Genomic DNA, 23,232 nt, shown 5'->3' with positions numbered 1-23,232 from the left:
TTTTTAAATTAATCAGATGAACCTCCATAATTAATTATACTGTATGGTCTTAACCTTACAATTTAATGTAGGCAGGTAAATTAGCTTTTTTTTATGGTTTTGTAGGCTTTTAACTGTAATATTTAATATACTCTCCTAAATCACACTTATTCTTAATAATTAAACTTCTTCTTCACCATCTTATTTCTCCATTGTAAAGCTCTTTGACTCAACTGCGGTTATTATACAGGGTCTAGAAATATAACAGTGACTTTATTTGAGCTATTTTCATTATGCAACTGCAGCTTCCAAGTTTAGAGATAAGATATCTTCACCTAACTAATTAATAGCTTAAATTATCAAGTCATAAATTCTTGTGGTAGATGTTTCTCAGAAAAAGAAATTATATAATAGAACAATAAATGCAGTGGAAACAAGTACGATATATTACTAAAAAATAAACTAAAGTAGGACTAGAATAGAAAGTAAAAGTGGCAATTATTCTAAGAGAGAATGGTAATATTACACATGTAAATGAAAGACTGCACGTCATGAAGGTATGGCACATGAAATGAAATATTGCACATTAAGATAGCACTTTGCACCTAAAATTGAAATATTTCACAATATAAAGGCATATTGCACATGAAGTTGAAATATTGCCCCAGAAAATTTAATTATTACAAATGAGATTGATATATTTTTCATGAATTTGAAATTGCATAGCCAATTTAACCCTATAAAACCCTTATATATGTGTATATATATATATATATATATATATATATATATATATATAAAAATAAAAATTCTGAATATATGGAATGAAAGTCTGAATATATGGAATAAAAGTTTGAACACTATATATATTCAGACTTTCATTCCATATATTCAGAATGATATATATATATATATATATATACATATTGCTTGTTTTATTTTTTGCACATTTTTTTCTATATTTGGGTCTTACAGGGTTAAGTAATATCGCAAATACTATTGACATTATTGCTCAGATTTAAGTGTCTTATGTTTCATCTGACATTCTGGTGGAACGAGAACTAAATGTACACTTTTTGTGACGATCACTGAGAATTTAATCGATTGGTATAAGGTGAGCAAATTCAATTTTACTGCTGAAATCTCCGGGGGGGGGGGGGGGGTTAGTTTATTTTTGATTTTCTCTTTAAAAATTACTGATGGTTCTGTAATAACTCACCTGCATCAGGAGGATAACTGAGTGTTACTGATTTTAAAGTATGACTTGAGTTGTGGGTTTTCATGTTAGTGCTTTAGGACAGATGTGTGACACGTGTGGTTCCGTTACTGCAGTGTGTGTGTTGGTGTGTGTCGTTGTGTGTGTTGCTGGCCTGCCTGCCAGAGAGGGGAGTCGAGAGCTCTGCTGGGAACTACATGGTGCTCAATTTTTCAAGATGTCGTCGCTGGAACAGAGGCTGTCGCGAATCGAGGAGAAATTAAAGCAGGAAAATGAAGAAGCTCGCCGGAGAATCGACCTGAACATCGACATGAGTCCGCAGCGATCACGTCCGAGGCCGAGTGAGTGTCCACCGGGGAGGACCGGGGTGTCGGTAACGGCCAGAATAGCAGGGGGAAAGATCGGAGAGGCGGAGGAAGGGAAGGGAAGGAGTGGGGGTGTTGTGCTGCTCCTAGCTACGAGCTACATGCTAACAGGCTAGCTACATAAACAAACACCGACTCGGCTCGGTCCGCTGGCTTTACTGTCAAATCGAGCATTTAACAAGCGGGGCTGTTTCTGTAGTGAGTAACGTGAAGCAGCATTTAAAAAAACGAAGCACTGTCACGAAATATCTCCCTGCCAGTCACGTCCCGAAATCTGTTTTGATTCTGTCCTGTCAAACATGCTAGGCTAACGGGCTAGCAGCGGCAGTTATAGTCGGCGGCAGGCCCAGCGTCAGTTGGAAAATTTCATGCAGTTTCTAGTTTCTTTATGAAATTTTACGGACTTGCCATTTATCCCTATCATATCTGTAGGTTCGTGTAATCAGTAAGCAGTCTGTGTGTGTGACTTTTGCGGCAAAGTCAGTTTTCATTGCCGTTTTAGGTCTTGACGAAACACGCTAATTTGTGGAAGCTATGGAACGTTAGCTAACGTTGAACATACGTTAACTGCTGTTAGCGCTAGCGGTGCTTTAAACACAGCTGCTGCTTCATGTACAGCTGTACAGCGCAAAGTTGCTGCAGACATGTGGAATAAAGGTTTCAGAGAAGATGAAGTGAGTGTTGTAGGAGCTGGTGAAGCACCAATGTTGGGCCCTTGAGAAGAAAACTCAGCCGAGCAACTTTCCCTGCTGCGTTACATCCAGACCAACACTGTGGTGCAAACAGAAATACCTTCATTATATTACCAGTGAACTTTTAAAAGTGGTGCCTGACAATGTTTAAAACCATTCTTCCTTACAGATCACCCACTTCTTGTTCACTCATGTAGGTTCAAGACCGCACATCTGATTTTTTTTTCCTCTTATTTTGATAATTTGCTCTGAAAATGGAGTTAAAATAGCTGCATGTCACAGTGAAAGTGTAAAGAAGAATGTGATTAAATCTCATGACAAGACCAAAACCAACAGCACAGGGATCCTACTAACAAATATTTGAATCTGGATATCCAAACCGTGCCTCTGTGCTATAGACTTTTTTTAAAAAAACTGGATCAGATACAGATTAGTGAGAATGATGTACCAAATGCAATTTTTGTACTATGTGTTAAGATAAAAGTCAGTGTTATTGTGTCACACTGAAGTCATTTTTGTTGCACCAACAATCTGTAGCCTGAAGTCCCATGCAGTGACTCACACACATTTTAAAATGTCGTGAAAAAAGGGAGCACTGGTATCACTTTGCCACTCAGTACCAACAGAAACTCAGAGCTGAGGTATCAGAATTGGAGAATAAAAAGTCATATGTGTCTACAGTGTCTTTTCCATGTCATTACAGTGTATTATAGTGTATATGGACACTGTCGTTTATGTAGAGTTGATGGACACTGTCCTGCTGCCGTAAATACACATTAGAGCCCCAAATTAACCTTAATCTGCGGTTGAAAATGGTTCCCAGGAAATGTTTACTCTCATTTGGGTAACATTTGTTGAACGATGCAGTGCTCAGCTGTGTTAGGAAATTACTGGGCCTTTTTTATTTAGATGTTTTAATTCATTAGGACTCAGCGTTCTTGGGGCTGAGTGCCACAGACACGATTGGAAAGTAGTGGGAGGCAGCGTGGTGCATAGTTGCTTTTGGTCTTAATGAGATTTGTAGACGATACGAAGAAAGAGTTAATTTTTTTGAGTTACAAACCACTGTGCTTTTTTGTGTGTGAAGACAAGTGAATTGTATAAGTGTGAAAATCAGTGTCTTTTTCTGTTTGTTACATGATGGAGTGTGTGTGTGTGCGCACACGTGTGATTGTGTCAGTAGAACACAGCAGTAATGTGCGTGTGTGTGTATATTTTCTTTCCTCTGTTTAGTCATCGTGATCCAGCTCAGTCCTGCTCCAGCCCCTTCCCAGCGTGCAGGTATCATTCAATCCATCACTCTCTCTGCCACTGCACTGCCCCCTCCCCACCCTCCAACACCTGTATCCCCTTTATACCTTCCATCCCCTCCTCCTCCTCCATCTTCTCTTTCTGATATGTTTTCATTTATACCACACTATCAAAGAAAAATACAGGCAGGTCCCTACATTCTCACTAATTTAGTTTTTGTTTTGACCTTGCCAGTAGGTTTATCTTCTTAGCATTTCTATGCACATATCTTAAATCCACTGTCTAAAAAGGTCAGAATGTTTGGAAAAAAAGACATGTTGCTCCTTTTACAAATGACTGTAAAAGTCAGTTTTGTGTTTCATGTTGTGTTTCAGCTCCACTAGGTGGTCTGTTAAATCACATATAAGTAGTAACTTTTGTCAAATTGTAGTTTCAAAGTCATGGATTAACCACAAGATGTAAGAAACAGATTTTCTTTCCTTTCAGATTTCCTGCAATCCAATACTTTGTCTCACGCTTAACCGTTAATTTTACGACTTAATCAATGTTTACGAAGCCAGTTCTTGACCAGCGCTGATATTTTAACCCAGCAGTTATTTACACCTCCTCTAAACTCACATCCTCTCTCCATCTTTCCATCTCTACTCCCCTCTCTGTATGTGTCTGTGCCAGTGGCAGGGCAGTGTTGGTATGTGTTGATGTCCACAGTGTGTGTGTGTGTGTGTGTGTGTGTGTGGGCGTGTCAGAAGATTAACCTTTGTTTTGCTGGAGGCAGAGAATCACGGTGCATGTAGCTTTTCTGCACGGCACAATGTTTTGGGTTGTGTTCTGTTTGACACAGTCTCTAATCCAGCATCCCCACTGGTCCGTCTGCAGGAGTGCTGTGAACACTCTGGCTTCACTTTCTCTCTCTCTCTCTCTCTTTTCTTTGTGCCGACTGAAGACTTTGCCTTCCTGTCCGAGTCTGACTGACTGTCTGTCCAACTTCCAGCTTAGTCTGTGCTATGCAGTTTTGGCCGAATTTCTACTCTCTCTTTCACATCGGACGGTTTGATGCTGTTTGTCTGTTTTTCATCTTCTGGCAGCCTCCCCTTCCTTTTGCAGCGGCACTGTCTGAGCAGGAGGCAGTGCAGCAGTGCCTGCGAGTATCTGTGTTTGTGTGTCCGTCCCCCCCCACCTCCACTCTGTCTGCCCATCAATCCTCCCATCCGTCCATCTGGAGCCAGCCGAACTATGGAGATGCAATCTGTGCCAAAGACTGCCTGAGTCTTCCTTCCTCTCCACACTAACCCCTCTTCCCCTTCACTAACTGATTCTCCCCTTACAGGCTGATCCATCCAGGTGACTCATGGATTCAAACACCCACTGGCACTCTCACAGAAGTTGCCAGCCTGCTAGTACAAAAACATTGTTAATTGTAATGATAAAAAGCTGCATGGTACTTGAAATGTTCTGCAAACTGGTTAGGAACAATTGATGTGACATCGCTTGTGAGTAGGGAGTTAAACTCTCAGTAATAGTGTTCATGGTTGTCAAGATCACTGTAGCTGTTCACTGTCTGTCTGAATTGTCTGATTTGGTTGCATGACCGATACTAATTCATTTTCCTGAAATTCTTTAACATATCTTTTTAAAAATAGGTCAGTGCTCACTTGCACATGCTCCTGATATTACAAGGCTGGTGGAGTTTTAACTTGTCCTTTAGCGCATGGTTTCAACCTGTCTTTATATGGGGCTAGAAGCATGTTGCATCCTCTGTTGGGATTTTGGATTTTATTGCCAGTCGTTTGTGAATTGCACCTTCAACATCTGATTTGGTGTTCAGGGTTACGTGGTCATATATAACACAGCGTGGCTTAATAGGAATAATCTTAGCTTTAATGGCAAACTGTGGTCTATCACAGCTTGGGTTTTATTTTCAGTTTTCTGGCTATTGGTTTTATCAGTCATGATAACTGTGTACACACCAGAATTATTGCTGAGATCTTTGAACACAACAGCATTTATGAAAACAAAGTACAAATGCATGCAGTTAAATACTCAGGCTTGACCAAACCAAAAATGTACAGTCAAATAATTGTATGAACTGTCAGTCATGTTTATTGTTTCACTGGTTCACTGAGCTTGCCCTGTCTGTCCTCTCTCACAGCTGCGATCTGCAGTGAGGGATTATTACCAACATAATGGGTGTGCTCACTTTTAATTTTAACTCCAAATAAAGTGGTACTTAATCTAGTAACTGTTGGGTTTTTGACACCCTGCACACTGGCCACGTTTACATGAAGTTTTTTAATTTGGAATTTTTAATTCGGAATTAACTCATTCAGAATTAAAGTTTTGTGCTTTGCGTTTACATGGAAATATTAATTCCGAATTAAGGTTTACATGGACCGCACATTTGTTCCCTTTCCTTAATTCCCCTTTAACGCTTGGGCGTTGGAAAGGATTCTGATTGGACAGGGAGTGGACGTGACGTATTCCTGTTTACCGGAAGAAAACGAACGCCATTTGCCGCGGCATTTCTTTTCCCCAACAACGTGGAGGAACAACCAATAAGCACGCTTTTCGCTTTGCTTTTTATTGTCATTTTGAAACAGCAACTCGACAGTGGCGTACTACTTCTGTTGTGTCACTTGAGAAGGAGAACGTGTACGTCGCTTTGTCATCGCTACGTGAGGAGCCAAGCATGCGCAGAATGACCGGAATTAACTAAAGCGGAATTAACTGTATACATGAATAGAACCTACACAGGAATTAGTTTATTCGGAATTAACATCAGAATAAACCAGGTAGTTTATTCGGAATTAGGTTTATTCGGAATTAACTTTTTAATTCGGAATTAAGCATTTATGAGGAGATTTTAAAGTGAAATTAGCTTTAATTCCGAATTAAAGAGGAATTAAAGAGGAATTAAAGGTCTCATGTAAACGTGGCCAATGAGCTTATTGTTAGCTCATGTCCTTGGTCGTATTTTTCTAATGTTGCTACGTTTTGAGATCTCAGCAGTTGTTTAAGTGAATAAAATGCTATCATAACTATTAAAACCAATGCTGAAGCTATTAAAATAAAACCCATGTTATTATATGATGTAGTTTTTCTTTACAAACAAACTGCAAACTCGCACATCCCTCAGCTGAACCCCTTCCAGACTGTAGGCTAACTCTGTGCTGTCTCTTTCTGCCTGAGAGTGGTGTTGCTTTTGCGCTGAGATAACCGTCCTGTTTGTTTTAACACTGGGTCGGGACATCAGCAAAACAAAAACAAAGCTGTAACTTTGAGGGGGCAGAAAAACAAGTTCATATGCTGGTTAAGTACTATTCAGGGTCTAGATAGCAGAACTGTAGGGAAAGAACTTGTCAACCTCGCCAAGGCCAGCTTCTCCTGGGAAATAATTTTCAGTCAGTGTCACACAGGATATGGTAGATCATGTTGTTTTGTCATTAGACACTCTTATTTAGTCATGTGTAGAAAAAAAGAACATCTAAAGACCAGATTGCAGGAGGAAAACCCTAAAAATTGTGGAACAAAGCTAATAAAAACAATGCATTTTCACGTTTTGCATTCAGATCACTAAAATAAATGACTAAGAGAGTGCATGAATAAACATAGCCATCTGACATGTTGGCCTCTGGTGTAAAACACAAAACCACCACCTCCAGTCACCTCTCTGTCTAATATAACATGTCCTCCCCATCCCAGCGCTCCAGCTGCCCCTGGCCAACGATGGAGGCAGCCGCTCATCATCTTCAGAGAGCTCGCCTCAGCACCACCCCTACCCCAGCCGCCCACGACACATGCTCACCCTGCCCACGCCTCCGTACGGCCTACAGAAGAGCCTAGAGAAGTACGTTGATTCTCGCTCGGATGCATGCTGGTTTAACTCTGAGCAAAAAAAAAAAAAAAATGAATGAGAAACTATATTTACAGTGTGGCATCCTTGTTGTGGAATGCCTTTCTACTCCTAGAAGACAGTGGTTTCAGATTGTTTTGTTTTCAAAAAGAATATTCAATGCATTTGTCATTTAGAATAAAGCACAAGTATCTGGTTTCAAAATGGTGGTTGACATCAACTCGTATGTAAAGATAGCAACACAAGATGAGCGAGTGCAATATTTTAAGTAAAGAGGAGGGTTAAAGATGTAAACATGGAGAAGCTAAACCGAGTCACAGAGATTGAGCCTTTTTACATGTGCTTGAACACAATACAGACACACAAACACCAGAGTGAGCTGTATGAATCATGCTAAGCTTTATGGAGCCGCATGTGGAGAGTGGGTGGACGAGCGGTGCAGAAACTCACACAGCAGCCATTTATAAGTCAGAAGTCTGAAACTTGGCAAGTGTAGCATTTGCTGACTGTGTTTTTTGCTTCTACAGTGCAGAGATCGACCAGAAATTGCAGGAGATCATGAAACAGACGGGTTATCTAAAGATCGACGGTCAGGTGAGATGTGCACACCGAGACTCGTTGGATTTCATTCCCCTCAATGGCGATGCACGAGTCTGGACATAGTCTTGATTTTTCTTCATGTCAGCAAAGATTAAAACCAACAATGAATTTATTCTTCTAACAAATGCTGTCTTTGTAGTCATACCCCGGTGTAGCATGTGTCCTGTGAAACATAGAAAGTTGTTGTATCAACGATGAAAACAGCATCAATAAGCTACACTTTTACTCTTTCTGATATGTTTCTTTGTTACAGTGAACATGGGCACTGTGGTTTACTTTGAATATATCCCACATACACTATCCTGCTGACAGAGTGGTAGATTTCTTAAGGTTGTTACTGACGCTATTAAAAAATAACACTATATTTGTGACCTGTTGTCAGACTTGTGCAGTCTTTGTACCGATACGCTTGGGGCTGGTTGCTACAAACAGGGTAGGAAAATAGGAAAACGATGACAGACAGGCTAAAACAGTATTGGTTTTAGTCTCGTTTTTCGGTCATGTTACTTGTCCTGGGCTTCCTTTAATACAAGAGAGTTTTCTTCTTTGTGCAGCAGTAAAAGCAGCTTCAGCAATAATGAAAATATAGATAAGCAAGACTTCGTCCTTAAAACAGCCCAACGCCTGCTCAGTAGCTGAACCCTGTTTTTTCTCCCAAGTATTCAGAAAGAAAAAACTTGTGTTTAATAAGAACAGACACCATTGTTAAATCAGGTCAAGGTTAAAATCGTATGAAAGCAAACGTCCACACAGTTAGTGCGTCCTTCAGCAGAGCACAGACTCTCAGAAAACAGCAGCCCTCTGTGGTATGTTTATTCTCTTTCACAATGAACAGACCATCTTGAAAACCACTGACAACATTAAAATGTTTGGTGTTTTGTCTAATAGTTGCTGGTCGTATTTGTTTTTTTTGTGTGTGTGTTTTTACCCTTTTCCAGCCTTCGGGTCCAGTTTCGTAGTTAACACTAGTCATGGTTTGAAGATGCTTGAGAAAATGATGTGACTCATTACTGCTCTCCAGTTTGTTTTTGCTTCCTCTCATTAGCCCAGAGGGGCTGCTGCATCATGACTCAATGAGATGTCACTAACTGCATCACAGTCACCAATGACTTATTTTTAACGAAGCAAGGAAATTATGCATCTTCCCACTGTGTGCTGGTGTTCTTTAGTCATGGCCGATGGGGGAGCAGCTTAATTCCAAACATTTGCTGCTAAATGGAGTTTACATTTCCTGTATGATGCAGAACGTTACAGCTCGTCTAGGTCCTCTATTTTCAGGTTAAAGAGTTTGCATAGAATTGTTAAACATTTTAATAAATAGAAATATTGTAAATATGCCATAAAGCCTTGTTTTCTTGTGCGTCCACAGCGGTATCCAGCCGAGGTAACAGACCTGATCAGTGAGGGCGAGATCGGCAGCGGGACTTGTGGACAGGTCTTCAAAGTGCGATTCAAGAAGACAGGCCATGTCATTGCTGTGAAAGTAAGACTTCCTGCTGTCACTTGTTCACACAATCATCCTCGTTCTGTCGCATCTTCTGGCTAATGTTACACAGACAAGTAGACAGGTGGCAAAATCAAGAGAACAAGATGACCTGAAATTCCATTGTGAGATCACTTTTAATTGACAGTCATGCTATATGCATTCTCAATTTATTATTCTGTTCCTCTTGTCAGACAGTTTTCACTGAATATGAATTTTGATGGTTTCTTTCATATAGTTTATTGACTAGCCGGCTTTACAAAGTGTCTGCAGCTACAAATATAATCATTATTTGACATTGTCAGACAAAATTATGAAAACACAGGCTAATATGCTATTGGCAGTAGTGACATTGTTCTGAAATGTTTCCAGAAATAAAAAAAAACAGCAGATTGGTGATGGTAGTTGGACAGCAGCCAGATGCTGTGCATGCTCAACATTATGCTCATATAGAAAAACATCATCGTTATTAGTACAATTATTAGTAGTAGTAGTAATACTTTGATTCCTTGGAATGCTGGTGTGCTAAAATGTGGACCCAGAATCAGTTTCACACGTAATTTATTTAATGTACTCCTCCCTTTTAATTTTTCCGGTTTTGTCTGTTTTATTGCTCATGCCAATCTGTTGTTTATAGGACCTCTATTTGTTTTAACTGTTCTGGTTGAAAGTTGTCCTGTGATCCATAAATACAAACAAATACATCTGGGGAAAAACCTACAGAAGGAAATAAAGATATGAGGATTATAAAACACATCAAAAATATGATCATTAATAACATGGTTTGTTTAAAACAAGAACACATTACCTAAATTATGTCACTTGCAGCTAGAAGCTCTGTTTGTATCACAAGTATATTTGTGATAAGGTTTGGTCACTGTTAAGTTGTAATAACAGAACAGTTGAGGTCAGAAATTTTAGGTTTAGGAAGAAATAATGAAGCGGATTCACCCAAGAAGATGATTTTCCTGGTAAACAACAGCATATTAAGATCAAGACCTTCTTAACAGGTGCACTTTCTTGGATGGTTATGTCTCATTGTCACGTTTTTTCTGTGTTCATGCCAGAAGACAAGAACGCTTTTGTAAAGCCTCCCTGCAGTGACCATAAAGGCACAAATTCTCTAACCCCAGTCATTATGATCAAAGTACAGTAGGAACTTGAGGCTCCCACCTGCTGAGTCTCACGTTCTTGTTTGCATTTGTGTTTTAATTGTCACCAGTTTACCAACACAGTGGTACTACCAGCCGTACAGAACAGCCCCTCTATTTAGAAGATGACTTAATTGTACCCATCCTAGCTATTTAACAATTGTGCAGTCACTCAGCTCACCAGAGGAGTGCTGTTTTGTGATTTCCTAGTGGCTCGTTTCTTAACTGTACACCCAACATGATGTGTGTTTCATTGTATTTTTGTGTGTCACCAGCAAATGCGTCGTACAGGAAACAAGGACGAGAACAAGAGGATCCTGATGGACCTGGATGTGGTCCTGAAGAGTCATGACTGTCCTTACATCATCCAATGCTACGGCGCCATAGTGACCAACGTGGGTGTCCCTAAAATACTCCACTGTTTGTTTTCTTAACAACCAAATTATAGTGCAGTAAATTCAGCGTTGTTCCTCTGAGCACCACAACAGCCTCAGGTTTATTTGATACGTTTGAATATTTTTACTCTTTTATTCTATAGTAAACTCCCATGCTTCCCTAACTCAGCTGGTAAAAGCTTAGTGTGTGTGTTTGTTTGCATACACGTACAGACGGATGTATTCATTGCCATGGAGCTGATGGGAACGTGTGCTGAGAAGCTGAAGAAGAGAATTCAGGGCCCCATCCCAGAGCGAATCCTTGGAAAGATGACCGTGGCAGTAAGTTACAGAACACACGCAGATGGCAAAGTGTATCATTACCGACTTAATTGTTTTGTTCTTACTATGTGTGTGTTTCTGCTCTAGATTGTGAAAGCTTTGTTGTACCTGAAAGAGAAACACGGTGTCATCCACCGGGACGTCAAACCCTCCAACATCCTCTTGGACGCTAAAGGTCAGATCAAACTGTGCGACTTCGGCATCAGCGGACGCCTCGTCGACTCCAAGGCTAAGACTCGCAGTGCTGGCTGTGCTGCCTACATGGCGGTGAGTGAAATCCCATTTTGTCAGTTGAATCTCCACAATTTTATTCACAATTTAATTAAAGCGCATCATTTTTCATGGAGCAGACAAGGACAACAAAATAATGGGCTATGAGCTTTTATGAGCTAATTATTCTCTCTGGATGACCTAACTACAAAATTACTGTGATGGAAACAGAGAGCATCACATCTTATGTTCTCTGCTTTGACACTCACCTCCATTATAAATGAAGTCAGATAAGACACATTAGAAACTTTGACTGTGTGTGATTGTACTGTAAATCACAGTTTACACACACTGATGTCTTAAACTGAGTGTTTTCTGTTTTTAAATCCTTGCAGCCTGAAAGGATAGACCCTCCAGATCCCACCAAACCTGACTATGATATCCGAGCAGACGTGTGGAGCCTCGGCATCTCTCTGGTAAGTCTGTTGTCATTTTCATATCATGCAGCATTAGTTTAAGCTTCTGTTGTAACAGAATTATTTTTGTTATTGTGCCCATAATGCTAATATTTAAGGCAAAATGTCACATTTGCTACAGATCACATAACATGCATCAAAATGGAAGAAATATGCACCAAGTGTCTAAATTATTCACATTATTTCCTCAGGGATGGATAAAGTTTATCTTAAAGCAGCTGTGGTAATGCACAGATGTGACGTATGAGAAAATGGCTAACCTTTTGGGAATGTTGCAATGACAAAGTTTCATAGCTTACAACACTTGGAAAATAGCTCTAGCTGGTGAGTCAGTTTCCAATGGATTTCACATTGAGAAAACAAAGAAGCAGCCTAACACTGTATATATGATATTTAAATAATCTTAAACCTCAGGACACTGACATTTAGCTTGATGCTTTGATGTTCCAAACTTAGACTGTAGTTCATAACCAGTTTAACTTTTTTTTGCTTGAAAAATTAATACAATTATTATTTCGTTATTTTAAAAGCTGCGTATTAATTTAATAATAGCTCCCAAAAGAATATAACATGCAACACAATATGGTTAAAATGCTCAAATGTGATCAATGACTCATTAGTTTATAGATAAATGGCCCTATGCAGATCTCATTATGAGAAGGAGTACTGCTGAGTGTGACTTGACAACAACTTAAAAATTCTTTCTTGAACTTTGGAATATTAAGTCCCTTTTCATCTAAGCAGTTCCAGGAACTAGAAAGACTGGAACTAAACGAGAAACTGAAAGTATATGTGTTTCTACCGTACACCTGTGAATATTAGGTTTGTGTTAATGGGTTCCTTGTGTCCTCTAGGTGGAGCTGGCTACAGGACAGTTTCCCTACAAAAACTGCAAGACAGACTTTGAGGTTCTGACCAAAGTGCTGCAGGAAGATCCTCCTCTCCTGCCTCTCAGCATGGGTTTCTCCCTCGACTTCCAGTCCTTTGTCAAAGATTGGTGAGTTCACATTTAACCCTGAGAAGCCAGTTGTTTATTTGTTTATTACCTAAAACAAGATCCAGATCTGGTGAAGGCATTTTTAACTACTTTGATTGTATTGTTTGAACCAGACTGATGACCTAGGACCTGTGTGCACATTCCAAAGTAAACTGCAAAGTAAACTTTTCTGTTTTGTGTTTGTTTGGGCTGTGATGAATACAATTTTTGGACTGCAGTGCTTCGGTAGCAATCAACAGGGAATATTCAAAGCTTCTGGTTGAGACAAGTCAGTATAAAAACGAGCTACAAAAATACCACAGATATTTCTATACTTTACTCTTTATGTTGGGTTTTTACATAATCAAAACATATGCAACTATTTTTCCACACGTTTTTGTCGTGTGACAGCTGTTTAGTCAGCGTAAAAAAACAGGTTTGTTGGCTAGTGTCGTCTCGTTATTTTTTTTTTTTTTTGTTTGGGTTTTTTGGACCATCGATCAATAGCTTTCCACTTATGGAGTTCAGGTGAGTTTTTATGCTTGTTGTGCCACCCTGGTAGACCAGTACATTTTGGACACACTGTTTTTGTATTGTTATCGCTCAGTTTAGAGTGTTGTTACACAGCTGAGGTTCTCTGCATTTTGTCCTGGTGAGGTGAATGTGACATTTACTGCTAGTATGAGAATTGTCAAGCACCCAAACTGGGATATGTAAATATATAAATACACATTTTAATAGAATGTGCTGGCAAAATATATTTTGCCCCTCCGAAAAAAGACAAAAGAACAATAGCAGACAACCAAACACCTATGATACAAACACTTACCTAAATTGTCAAATATTTGGGAACAGCCCCAGTGCTTGTCTTGTATTTTACTTGTAATTACTTGTGATTAATGCACATTTGTGTGAAACGTTCTTGGTGTCCCATTAAGGGAATGCACCGTATACTAAAAAAAACTGTGTAAAATTAGCTTAATGCATCTTCACTCTTTGTGTATTTCTTTCTTCAGCCTCACAAAGGATCACAGAAAAAGGCCAAAATACCATCAACTGCTGGTAAGCCACTATTTGTAATGAGTGATAGATTTTGTTGAGATTCACCAGAATTACCCACACAACAAAAATAGCTAAACTCACCACTGTTTTTTTTTTTTTTTTTTTCCCATCTTCTCCCTCATTATAGGAGCATAGTTTCATCCGGCGTTACGAGGTGCTGGAGGTGGATGTGGCTGGTTGGTTTCAGACGGTGATGGATCGCACCGAGTCGCCTCGCAGCAGCCAGTGTTACAGCCATCAGCACCAACTCCACTCACTCTTCAGCAGGTAGCCTAGCCTTTTCCAACCCGGCGTTAGCTTAGCCGTACGCTAGACTAGCCTAGCTTTAGCTTTGCCAAGCCCAGACTCAGTCTATTCTAGTCTAGCTGTTAGCTGCTATGTCTAGCGCTACACCCATCCTGCCTGTCCATCTGTCCACCGGAGAACCTGAAGAGCCCAACAGAGGAGGGAGAGACGGACATTTAACGGAGGACTCTGCATGGACAGATGGAGCGATGGACAGAGGTGGACCGGTAGATGGAGGACAGGTAGTTCTGTTTATTAGCGTATTGAATTTGGACAGACAGACATGGGGAGGAGGGAACAGGAAAAGGTGCCCACTGTAGTTGGCGTCATTTGTTATGTTTTGTCACACTATCATCACATCACAGTGTGTGTAACAGCCACACACTTGCATACAAAATGTGTGTCTTGTATGCGCATCTACATTTCCTCCGCTTTTCAGTAGTTTTTCACCTATATGTCTGTTTCCAGCATCGATCCAAGCCATTGGATTAGACAACAGAGTAGTCACTACACACTGGAACAAAGCATCTGCTACTTTAGCAAACACAAATTGTTCTTGTACTTAAAAGTTATGGAGGACAAAACGATGTTTGGTGCAATTATGATTCTTCAGGTGTTTCTACTATCACACATTCTCAGGCTGTATCTATATGTAGTTGTGTGTGTGCGCATATGAGTGAGCGTTTCGATGTGTGTACGTATGGATAAATATCAAGACACACTCACTGGCTGTTTTTAATAAGTGAGATTATATTTGCTAGTCATTTATTCACATTCACACTACAGCTCTAACACACAAACAAGAACAAATTAATCTTGTCGGCTGTGTTTTTAATATGTAAGGATAGTAATTCTCATTAATTTTGGTATGAAATGTGTTAAAATGCCCAACATTTTATTTAGCAGCTGCATAATTGGAAAAAATATTGAAAAATAATCACAAAAAAATTAGTGTTGCATTGTAGCTTTGTAGAAAAGAAATTCTGTATGGGTTTTTAAAAATGCGTATTAAGAATGAGTTGAACTAAAAGAACGTTTTAAGAGATGGAGGGAGAAAAAGCATGAGTTAGAAAGCAGGTCATGATGGGCTTCATGACACGAAAAGCAGAAGAGGGGAGTTGTACTCTCACTGATAACCTTTTGGAAGACTGAATAACTGTTACAAGTGTGAGAACTGAGAGAAAGGTTGGAGGTAAAAATGGGAGCAGAGTGCTTTTTCATTGAGACAGCAAAGAACAGGAGCTTATCTTGTACAAAGACTATAAATGGGGTAGATCTTACTACCTGTGGAGCATTTCTTTACTTCACTCTCTGTTCGTCTACCTCTTCCTCTTCGTCCACCTCTCTGTCTGCCTCAGCTGTTTCATGCGATGTAGTGCTCCACAGTGTTTCCAGACCAAAGGCTGCGTGTAGGTTGTTGGTGGAGCCCAAGAGATTTCTGCAAACGTTCAGAAATTGAAAATCGACACAGACAAGCAGTTTCTGTGTTTTCAGAGGCTCAAAGAGGGGTGTTAAACTATTGGCCTGGGGCCTTACAAGATCCAGCCACTGCCAACATTTTTAGCATTGATTCAATTAGGCCCATAAATCAGTATGTTTTTTTTCAGTGTATTTTTAACCATATAAATGTTTCTTACCCTCAGCTTTTAAACAGAAAAGTAATTACCTGTACACCTATTTCCTCATTTATTTGGTCAGTTTTTAAATGGTCAGAAAATTGTAAAAGGAGTCCAGTTTTCAAAGCAAAATCTACCTGCAATTCATTTTAATATTATTTGAGACAAAAAAAGGCATATCTTCACTTGACACCTAATTTTTTGCTTGACAGATGAAACAAATATATCAATCTTCTGTACATTTTGCAGAATACCTACCTGCAAATCAATTCATCCAGCAAAAGAATAGTTGAAATGTTGCTGCAGATGTTGCTTTTTTCCCACCATTGTTTATAACAAGAAAACACTCTTCCCAGTGGCCCCCCGGCAATTAAATTTACAGACCCCCAGTTTAGAGGATTGTTCAGATTAAACTTGAGTTTGTCAGACTTGAAGAATCAGACTCACCTGAACCGATTAGCGTGTGCGAAGCTGCGATGTATAGATGTGTAGATTGGGACAGACTGTCTAGAGTCCTACTGCCTCCCCTCTTGGAGGGCCACAGCCAAAGCATGCTAGATGTGCAGACTCTAACCTGCCACGCTCCGTCACACACCAAACCAAATCACCGCTAGACACAGAGAACTGAGGAGTGACAACGATGTAGAGAGGAAACTGTAAAGTATCAGAGAAAGAGAGAGAGATCTGGGAATGTTGTCAAGATGGCAGAAAAGATGAGTGGAAATGAGATGACAGGAAAAAAGAGAGGAGAGCATGGAGTGAGGTGTGAAGGAAGATGGCAAGTATAATGAAAGTGGGATGGCAAGTTAAAGAAAAGTCAAACTGGTTGACAGGAAGTACATGTGTGAACAAGGAGAGGAAACGGGGAAGGAAAACATCAGGCCAAGTTTCACAGCACTGCCAAGCTCTGAGACTAGCTGGATATTGTAAAAAGCTTTCATGGTGTTACACCAACGTACCAATTATGATTTTAGCTTGTGAGTTAGTGTGTTGTGTTGATGATGTTTACTGTTCTGTTCAAACAATGTTATTTATTTACATTGCTACTGCTGCTACTTTTTTTTTATTGCTTTAGACGCTGCTGTCACTTCTTTTCCCCAAAGGACAAATACTTTATTCTTGTTCTTTTAAGCCAAATAAGTGAAATAATGCAATGTCTACACGTGTTACCAAATACAGGAGAGCAAGTCTGAAGAGAGCAAAAGCAAGTGAGAGCCAGTGAGATGGATTAGTAAGGAAGTGCAGGGAGGTCGGCTTCACAAAAGTACTAACTCACGCAAAATGTAAACACACACCTCACCTCAAGAGAAGCTCTATGTGTAATGGATGTAGGTAATCATTTGTATCCCGACACCGCACTACAACTCTGTACAGTGTAGATACCATTAGAGGGGAGATGTCTGTCTGTCCAGATGCTCTTCGTCCATCCAATGCTCTGTCCGTCCATCGCTCCGTCTGTCCACAGGTCGCCTGCAAGCTTGACAACCTTGACAGTTCACACCAAAGGTGACCACAACTCAACGAAAATAGGAATTGTTATTGTTCTATTGTTATGGAAATAATAATTGATTACTCTCAGCTATGATATATATGAAATCTCTCTAGTTAGTGGGAGAGGACGTGAGGGCGGGTGCTGTATTATAGCAGTACCGTGTATGTGTCATATAGTGTACAGGGGGAGACTGGTGCACTAACACACAACAGGGGCAATAAAAGCTGCTGGCTTATCCCTCTGCTCAGACACATTGTGGGCCTGTGTTCAGCTTTGAGTGGCTTTCTTTGGGTTACCTGGTTTCACTGAGTCACAACACATTAGCTGCCCCGGATAAACCGTATCGCACAGTTGGGTGTCGGCTGACTCTTGGTTTACTGATCCAACTGAGAGTGTGAGAGGACAAACTCAATAGAATAAGTAAGCATAGGGCTAGAAATTAATGTTTGTAGCAGCTTAGACTTGCATATTCATTAGAGCAGTACTAGAAGCAGAGAGATCCTACTCCGTATTTGGGATCAAGTTATTCTGGGCTGTTTTTCAAGCCATAGAAAGCTTCCTCCAGTACCATCAAAATAATAATTCTCATGAAACTGAACTTCATCTGCAAAATCTTAGTTTTCCACTTTATTTCAGATTACATTCGATATTCTCACATGTTCATTTCCTACTAAAAAACTGTGAAAATGATGACATACCCTTCAAATTGAGGTGACAGTGTGGATTTAGACTGTAGAAGCCATCTGTACAGTTATTTTTATTGTAAATTCTGCTTTATTGCCATGTTGGTACACCACGTTAGCCATGCTGCGTAGGTTCCCATCAGCCCCAGTTGATAGTAGACCAACTTTGTGATCAAGAATAACCTGAGTTATTCCCAAAGACAGCTCACGTCTCTTCATAATGCAGGCCCCTGAGCAGATGAGACGTCGAGTTGGCAGACCTCCGTTAGCTCAGCCTTTGTCTGGTTCTAATCTTGAGACCAGATGTGACCTGGAACTGATTTAAAAGCCACGGTTAACCTTCACCACTGAACAGGCTTTTCCTGTTCGTGTAAACTGTCCAGATGACAGGGTTCAGGGCTTCTCGTGACAGATCTGCTCTGCCTCCCTGATAAAACTCTTGTAAATAGACCTGAATCTGGTGCTCGGCATCCGTCAGCTGCTCTGCTCCACCAGCGCAGCCTCAGATGTCCTCATTGGTGCAGTTTCAAATAAACTCGCTGTAGGAGACGGTGCACTCTCACTACGACATTCGCCGTTCAAACTCTTGTGTGTGTGTCTCGGCTAACTCGTGTCCACAGCTGGACCCAGTCTCCCACTGTTGAGGTTCTCTGTTATTAAGCTGATGTGTATTTTCTGAACACACGCACACACTCGCTCGACCGTGCTGTTAGTGTGCATTTCCTTTCTAACGCCTGACTGGGTGACGGCACCACGCTACACCTCGGCCAGACCAATCAGTCAGGTGTACGTCTGATGGTGTTTGTGTGTGTGACGGACAAAATGTCTGAGTGCTAGTCCACACACACCCCAAATGTACAAAGTTATCATTCTACACAGCAATGCTGGCTACTGCCGACAGCGGCTCTATGTGTATATTAGCTATTCAGGTGCGAGGCCAGCGGTGTGTAGAGACAGCTAGTCCATAGCTCGCACCTGCGCTGCACCTGGGCACCGAGCGAGAGTGCGTGTGTGTGTGTGTCATAACCCCATCTGTAAGTAAACCAAATATCATTTTCACTATGCAGTCATTCAAACCATGTCAGCTTGCTTCAGCAGAGGAAAAAATAGAAGCCTCCTGTACATACACAGATTTAAAGTGGAGCGAGCGACGGTGCGTTTTCCTTTCGGAGCCCCTCCCAGTGTGATTTTAACATCGCCGCCTTCAGCTAGTTCACAGAGGAACAGACAGAGCAAGAGATATGTTTTGAATGAGCTGACAAATATTTAAGGATTGTATTGGGGTCGGGGAGGGACGGGGGTTAGACCTGGGGTTTGTAGTTTTGGGGGAGATACAGATCAATGCTGTAAAGTATATCAATTGCATGTTATTGTCACCGCTGTAACTGCCATTGTTTTGTTTTCTGTTTGTTTTGTTTTCTTCCAAGACAATGGTTGGTTGGGACGGGGATGCACAGAACTTTATCCTTATTTATGATTTTTACACATATAGTCTGTATTTTTGTTTTGGTTTTTTTTTTGCAAAAAAAAATGTTGAATTATTGTGTACTTAGGAAAAGACACACTTCTTTGCCTTTTTTTAAATGTTCTCTGTCAACTTTGCAATATACTTTTTTCACTTTGGACCCATCACTAGTTGTTGAGGAGGAAGAGGAGGAGCTGTATCTTTATTAGCAGACAGTGTTTGTTAGAAAATAATGTCTCGACGTCCTGTTTTCCCCCTTTTTGTTCATGTGCCGTGTGTCGTTCTTTTCAGTTAGCTGTGTGAGCGTGCAGAGAGTGTGTGTGATGTTTATTCGTCTACCAAAAGTCTTTATTGATGGTGATTATTATTAGCTTTTATTTTTGTCCATTTGTTTTTATTATTATGATTACTATGATTACTGTTTTTATTATTACTGTTGCTATTATTATTATTATTATTATTATTCAGGGCAAAGATGACACCAAATTGAACAAAGAAATAAGAGGGTGATCCCAGACAGACGGAGCTAAAGGTTTATTTTCCTGGCGAGGTGGTTTTTCTCACCGTTACGCTGTAGTGTCTGTCCACCTTTTATTCAAACCGCCACATAAAGATAACCTCTGAGCTGAAAGTCTAATAGTATTTTTTTTTTTATTATTGTTATTGTATGTTGTTTTCCTTTGATCAGATATCATGATCAATTTATTTCTTGTTACCCCAGTTTGGGTCATAAATTGTGTGCTGTTATTTTTTCCCCCACCTTCATCCCTGCCCTCTGCTTTTGGAGTTTATTTTTTATTCTGTTTTATTTTCTGATTCTTATTTTTTATTCTTTCTGGTTTGATTGATGCTGTAGTAGTGAGCTGATGGTCAAATACCAGAGCTTTTTGTTTTGTTTTCTAATGCTGAGACTGTTGTGACTGATGTTGCACTTGTGATGGGTTTTATTTTTGTTTTGTTTTGTGTTGCAGATTGTTGTGCAGAGAGGAGAATATTGGGTGTTTTCCTTATTTTCTTAAAGTCACAGCAGTTATTTTGTCAATCATATAAATCTGTGACACAGAGCAAGAAAATGATTCAACAGTGTATTTTTCTCACTGGTATTTATTTATTGGTCATTTGTATGTTTTTTTTGTTTGTTTTTTATTATTTGTTTTTATGTGTATTGCTTTTTTGTTGAGGGCAAACAGGACTCAAGGTAGAGGAGTAGTCTCTCATTGGCATTTTACCATTTTACCATCGTGTACAGAAAGCAAAATATTGTATCCAGTCATCACACTAACATGAAACAGTCTATTTAGTAGATTAACAGGTAAAAATAGCAACCAGCAGCGCAGTAAAGTGCACTGTTTCTGACTTTGCTGCGACTTCCTGACGTCGTCCGTTATTTTGTTTACTGTTTACCCTCTCAGAAGGCCCCGACAAACACATCGTGGTGTATTTGACTCTTGTGCTCGGCTAATAACTCACAGTTAAAGCTTGTATTGTTTGGATGGTTTTTAATCAGTAAGTACTGAATGCCACCCACGACAGACTTTTTTTTTTCTTTTCTTTTTTTTTTTTTTAAGTTTTCGGTGTTTCAGCTGATGATAACTACTATGATAGTGGACTGATTGGCTTGTTATTAACCTGCACTTCCTGACAGCGAGGTGGGACACGCCTGCTTTGGATTATCATTGAGGTTTGTTTGCTTGGTCTTTCTAAAAGCCGTTGTCAGTCTAGATTGCATGACTTTGTTGGTTTGCAGGGTGGGAGCGGGGGGAGGACTGACTTCAGTCACCGCTGTCGCAGTTCAAAAGCTTCTTGTATGTACGACACACCCTTGGTTTATATTGTCCTGACGGTTGTATCAGTTGACACAGCTTTACTGCCCGTTCCTTTTTAATTGTTTTGTTTGGGGTTTTTTGGCTGTATTTTATCCCTCCCCCCTCCCCAGTCTCATTTCAAACAGAATAAATGCCATTATATTGTGAATACCTCAGGATTTTTTTGGAGAAAAAAATAATAAAACACTTAAAAATCAAATAAATAAATAAACAAAAAACTCATAAAACAAGTTTTGTGTCACGCTGCTGTTTGTTTTCCTTCAACTTGACTTTTATTCTTCAGTCAGGGTGGAATTCCCACAACTGCTGTGACTTGAGAGTTACGAGTGATCGCTGGTTTCAGAAGTGGGGGTTTGTATGCACAAGTGCACACGCATCAGTCAAGCACATGGTTTTATTTTTTATCAGTCATTTAATTAAAAAGATTCAGTATTCTATCAATAACTAACATCACTTAGAATCACATTTTGTTGTCTGATAAATGTTAGATTTCCATCTCTACCACAGAGTGCACTGTGCTTCACTGCATTTTAACTGCTGTTCAGTTGTGCTTTCATGGAGAATACTGAAAACACAAATAATATAGATTACATTTTTTAATGCAACTCATGCAGAAATATTTTTTTGCAGGGGTAGAGCAGTAGCCTCAATGTAGTGTCCAGGTACTTTGCCAAGAACAAATGTTTATTTACTTTCACTTATTTGCATTAAATTCCTTCTGAATGGAGGGCAAAGCTTGGTGATTTTTGTCAGACCTTTGTAACTGTTCTGTCAGGTTGCACAAGGATTAAGAGTAAACGGCCCTTTATTAGTCTGGGCAGAAAATTACCAACTGGATCGAGTTCTGTTATCTGACTCGGTCACTACAGAACATTCACCTTGTTGCCTTTACACCATTACTGTGTAGCTTTAGCTGCATGATCTGAGTTATCGTCTTGTTTGAAACCTATTCCAAGTCACAGATCTCTTACAGACTGCATCAGGTCGTCCTCCACAGTTTCCCTGTACTTTGCTGTGTTCATTAACTGGATCATTCCTGAATTGGAGGACATTTTAGTGGCCAAGAGGACAAACTTACTGATGGAAAAAAGTAAAAAGAATTTGTCTTATCATGATCATATGCATGACAGGGTTGCATGAGGTAGAGTGAGACATTCAATCAAGGCTAAAAATGTTTGGAAAACTGTTTGATGATGTTAATTCCAGCGTTTCATGTGATTCACTGTTTTCTTCTTCTACCAGCTAATAAGTTTTGTTAACAGGGTTGTTGTGGGACACACCTTCCATGCATGATAATTATTATTTAAAATATTATGTTGTTTAAAAAAATGTTCGAACAGTTACAGGAGACATCATTAAAAAAAATAATACCAAAAAAGAAGGTTTGAATTTCATTTTAACTGTTTTATTTGAGATTCAATTTGGTCAAAAGGAGCAGGACAAGAGAAAAATGTCATTTTAGTTGGAACTTCAAACTTATTTGGTATTTTAAAAATATTTTCAAACATTCTTTTCTCCTAGTTTTTTCTCCTAGCATGTTTTAGTATTTGGTACACGGATTATTTGAAATTTGATGGGTGGGACTTAAAATGTCCTAAATTCTGGACTGACTTTTCTGTCTACCTTTACCAGCTTCAGGGTCTGCGGCTGAGAAACATCCCCAGATCATGATGCTGCCTCCACCATGCACCACGTTTCTCCAATTTCTTAATGATGGATTTAACAAGGAATATTCAATGACTTGAAAATGTTCTTGTATCCATCTGATGACTTATGCTTTTTCATATCTTTATTTGATGGAGTTGCTTTGAGCATTGTTTTCTTTTTTTAATTTTTTT

The 23,232-nt window shown here is 39.7% G+C and overlaps 1 protein-coding gene across 2 annotated transcripts; it reads left to right on the top strand.

Annotated features, from left to right (window-relative positions):
• The first annotated feature begins 1,342 nt into the window (after positions 1–1,342).
• Positions 1,343–21,624, top strand: map2k7 (mitogen-activated protein kinase kinase 7). 2 transcript variants are annotated; one of them, XM_023263661.3, is made up of 12 exons: positions 1,343–1,536; positions 3,486–3,533; positions 7,203–7,347; positions 7,881–7,947; positions 9,323–9,436; positions 10,863–10,982; positions 11,196–11,303; positions 11,391–11,570; positions 11,909–11,989; positions 12,844–12,986; positions 13,982–14,027; positions 14,155–21,624. In XM_023263661.3, the coding sequence occupies exons 1-12, from the start codon at positions 1,413–1,415 to the stop codon at positions 14,296–14,298; spliced, it is 1,320 nt and encodes a 439-aa protein (XP_023119429.1). In that variant the 5' UTR covers positions 1,343–1,412; the 3' UTR covers positions 14,299–21,624. The 2 variants fall into 2 exon arrangements, with proteins under 2 accessions (XP_023119429.1, XP_023119430.1); XM_023263662.3 differs by lacking the exon at positions 3,486–3,533 and having other exon boundaries at positions 1,344–1,536.
• The last annotated feature ends 1,608 nt before the right edge of the window (positions 21,625–23,232 follow it).

The sequence above is a fragment of the Amphiprion ocellaris genome, chromosome 4 (assembly GCF_022539595.1).
Source record: "Amphiprion ocellaris isolate individual 3 ecotype Okinawa chromosome 4, ASM2253959v1, whole genome shotgun sequence".
Lineage (NCBI taxonomy): Eukaryota > Metazoa > Chordata > Actinopteri > Pomacentridae > Amphiprion > Amphiprion ocellaris.
This window is presented reverse-complemented; position numbering and strand designations above follow the sequence as displayed.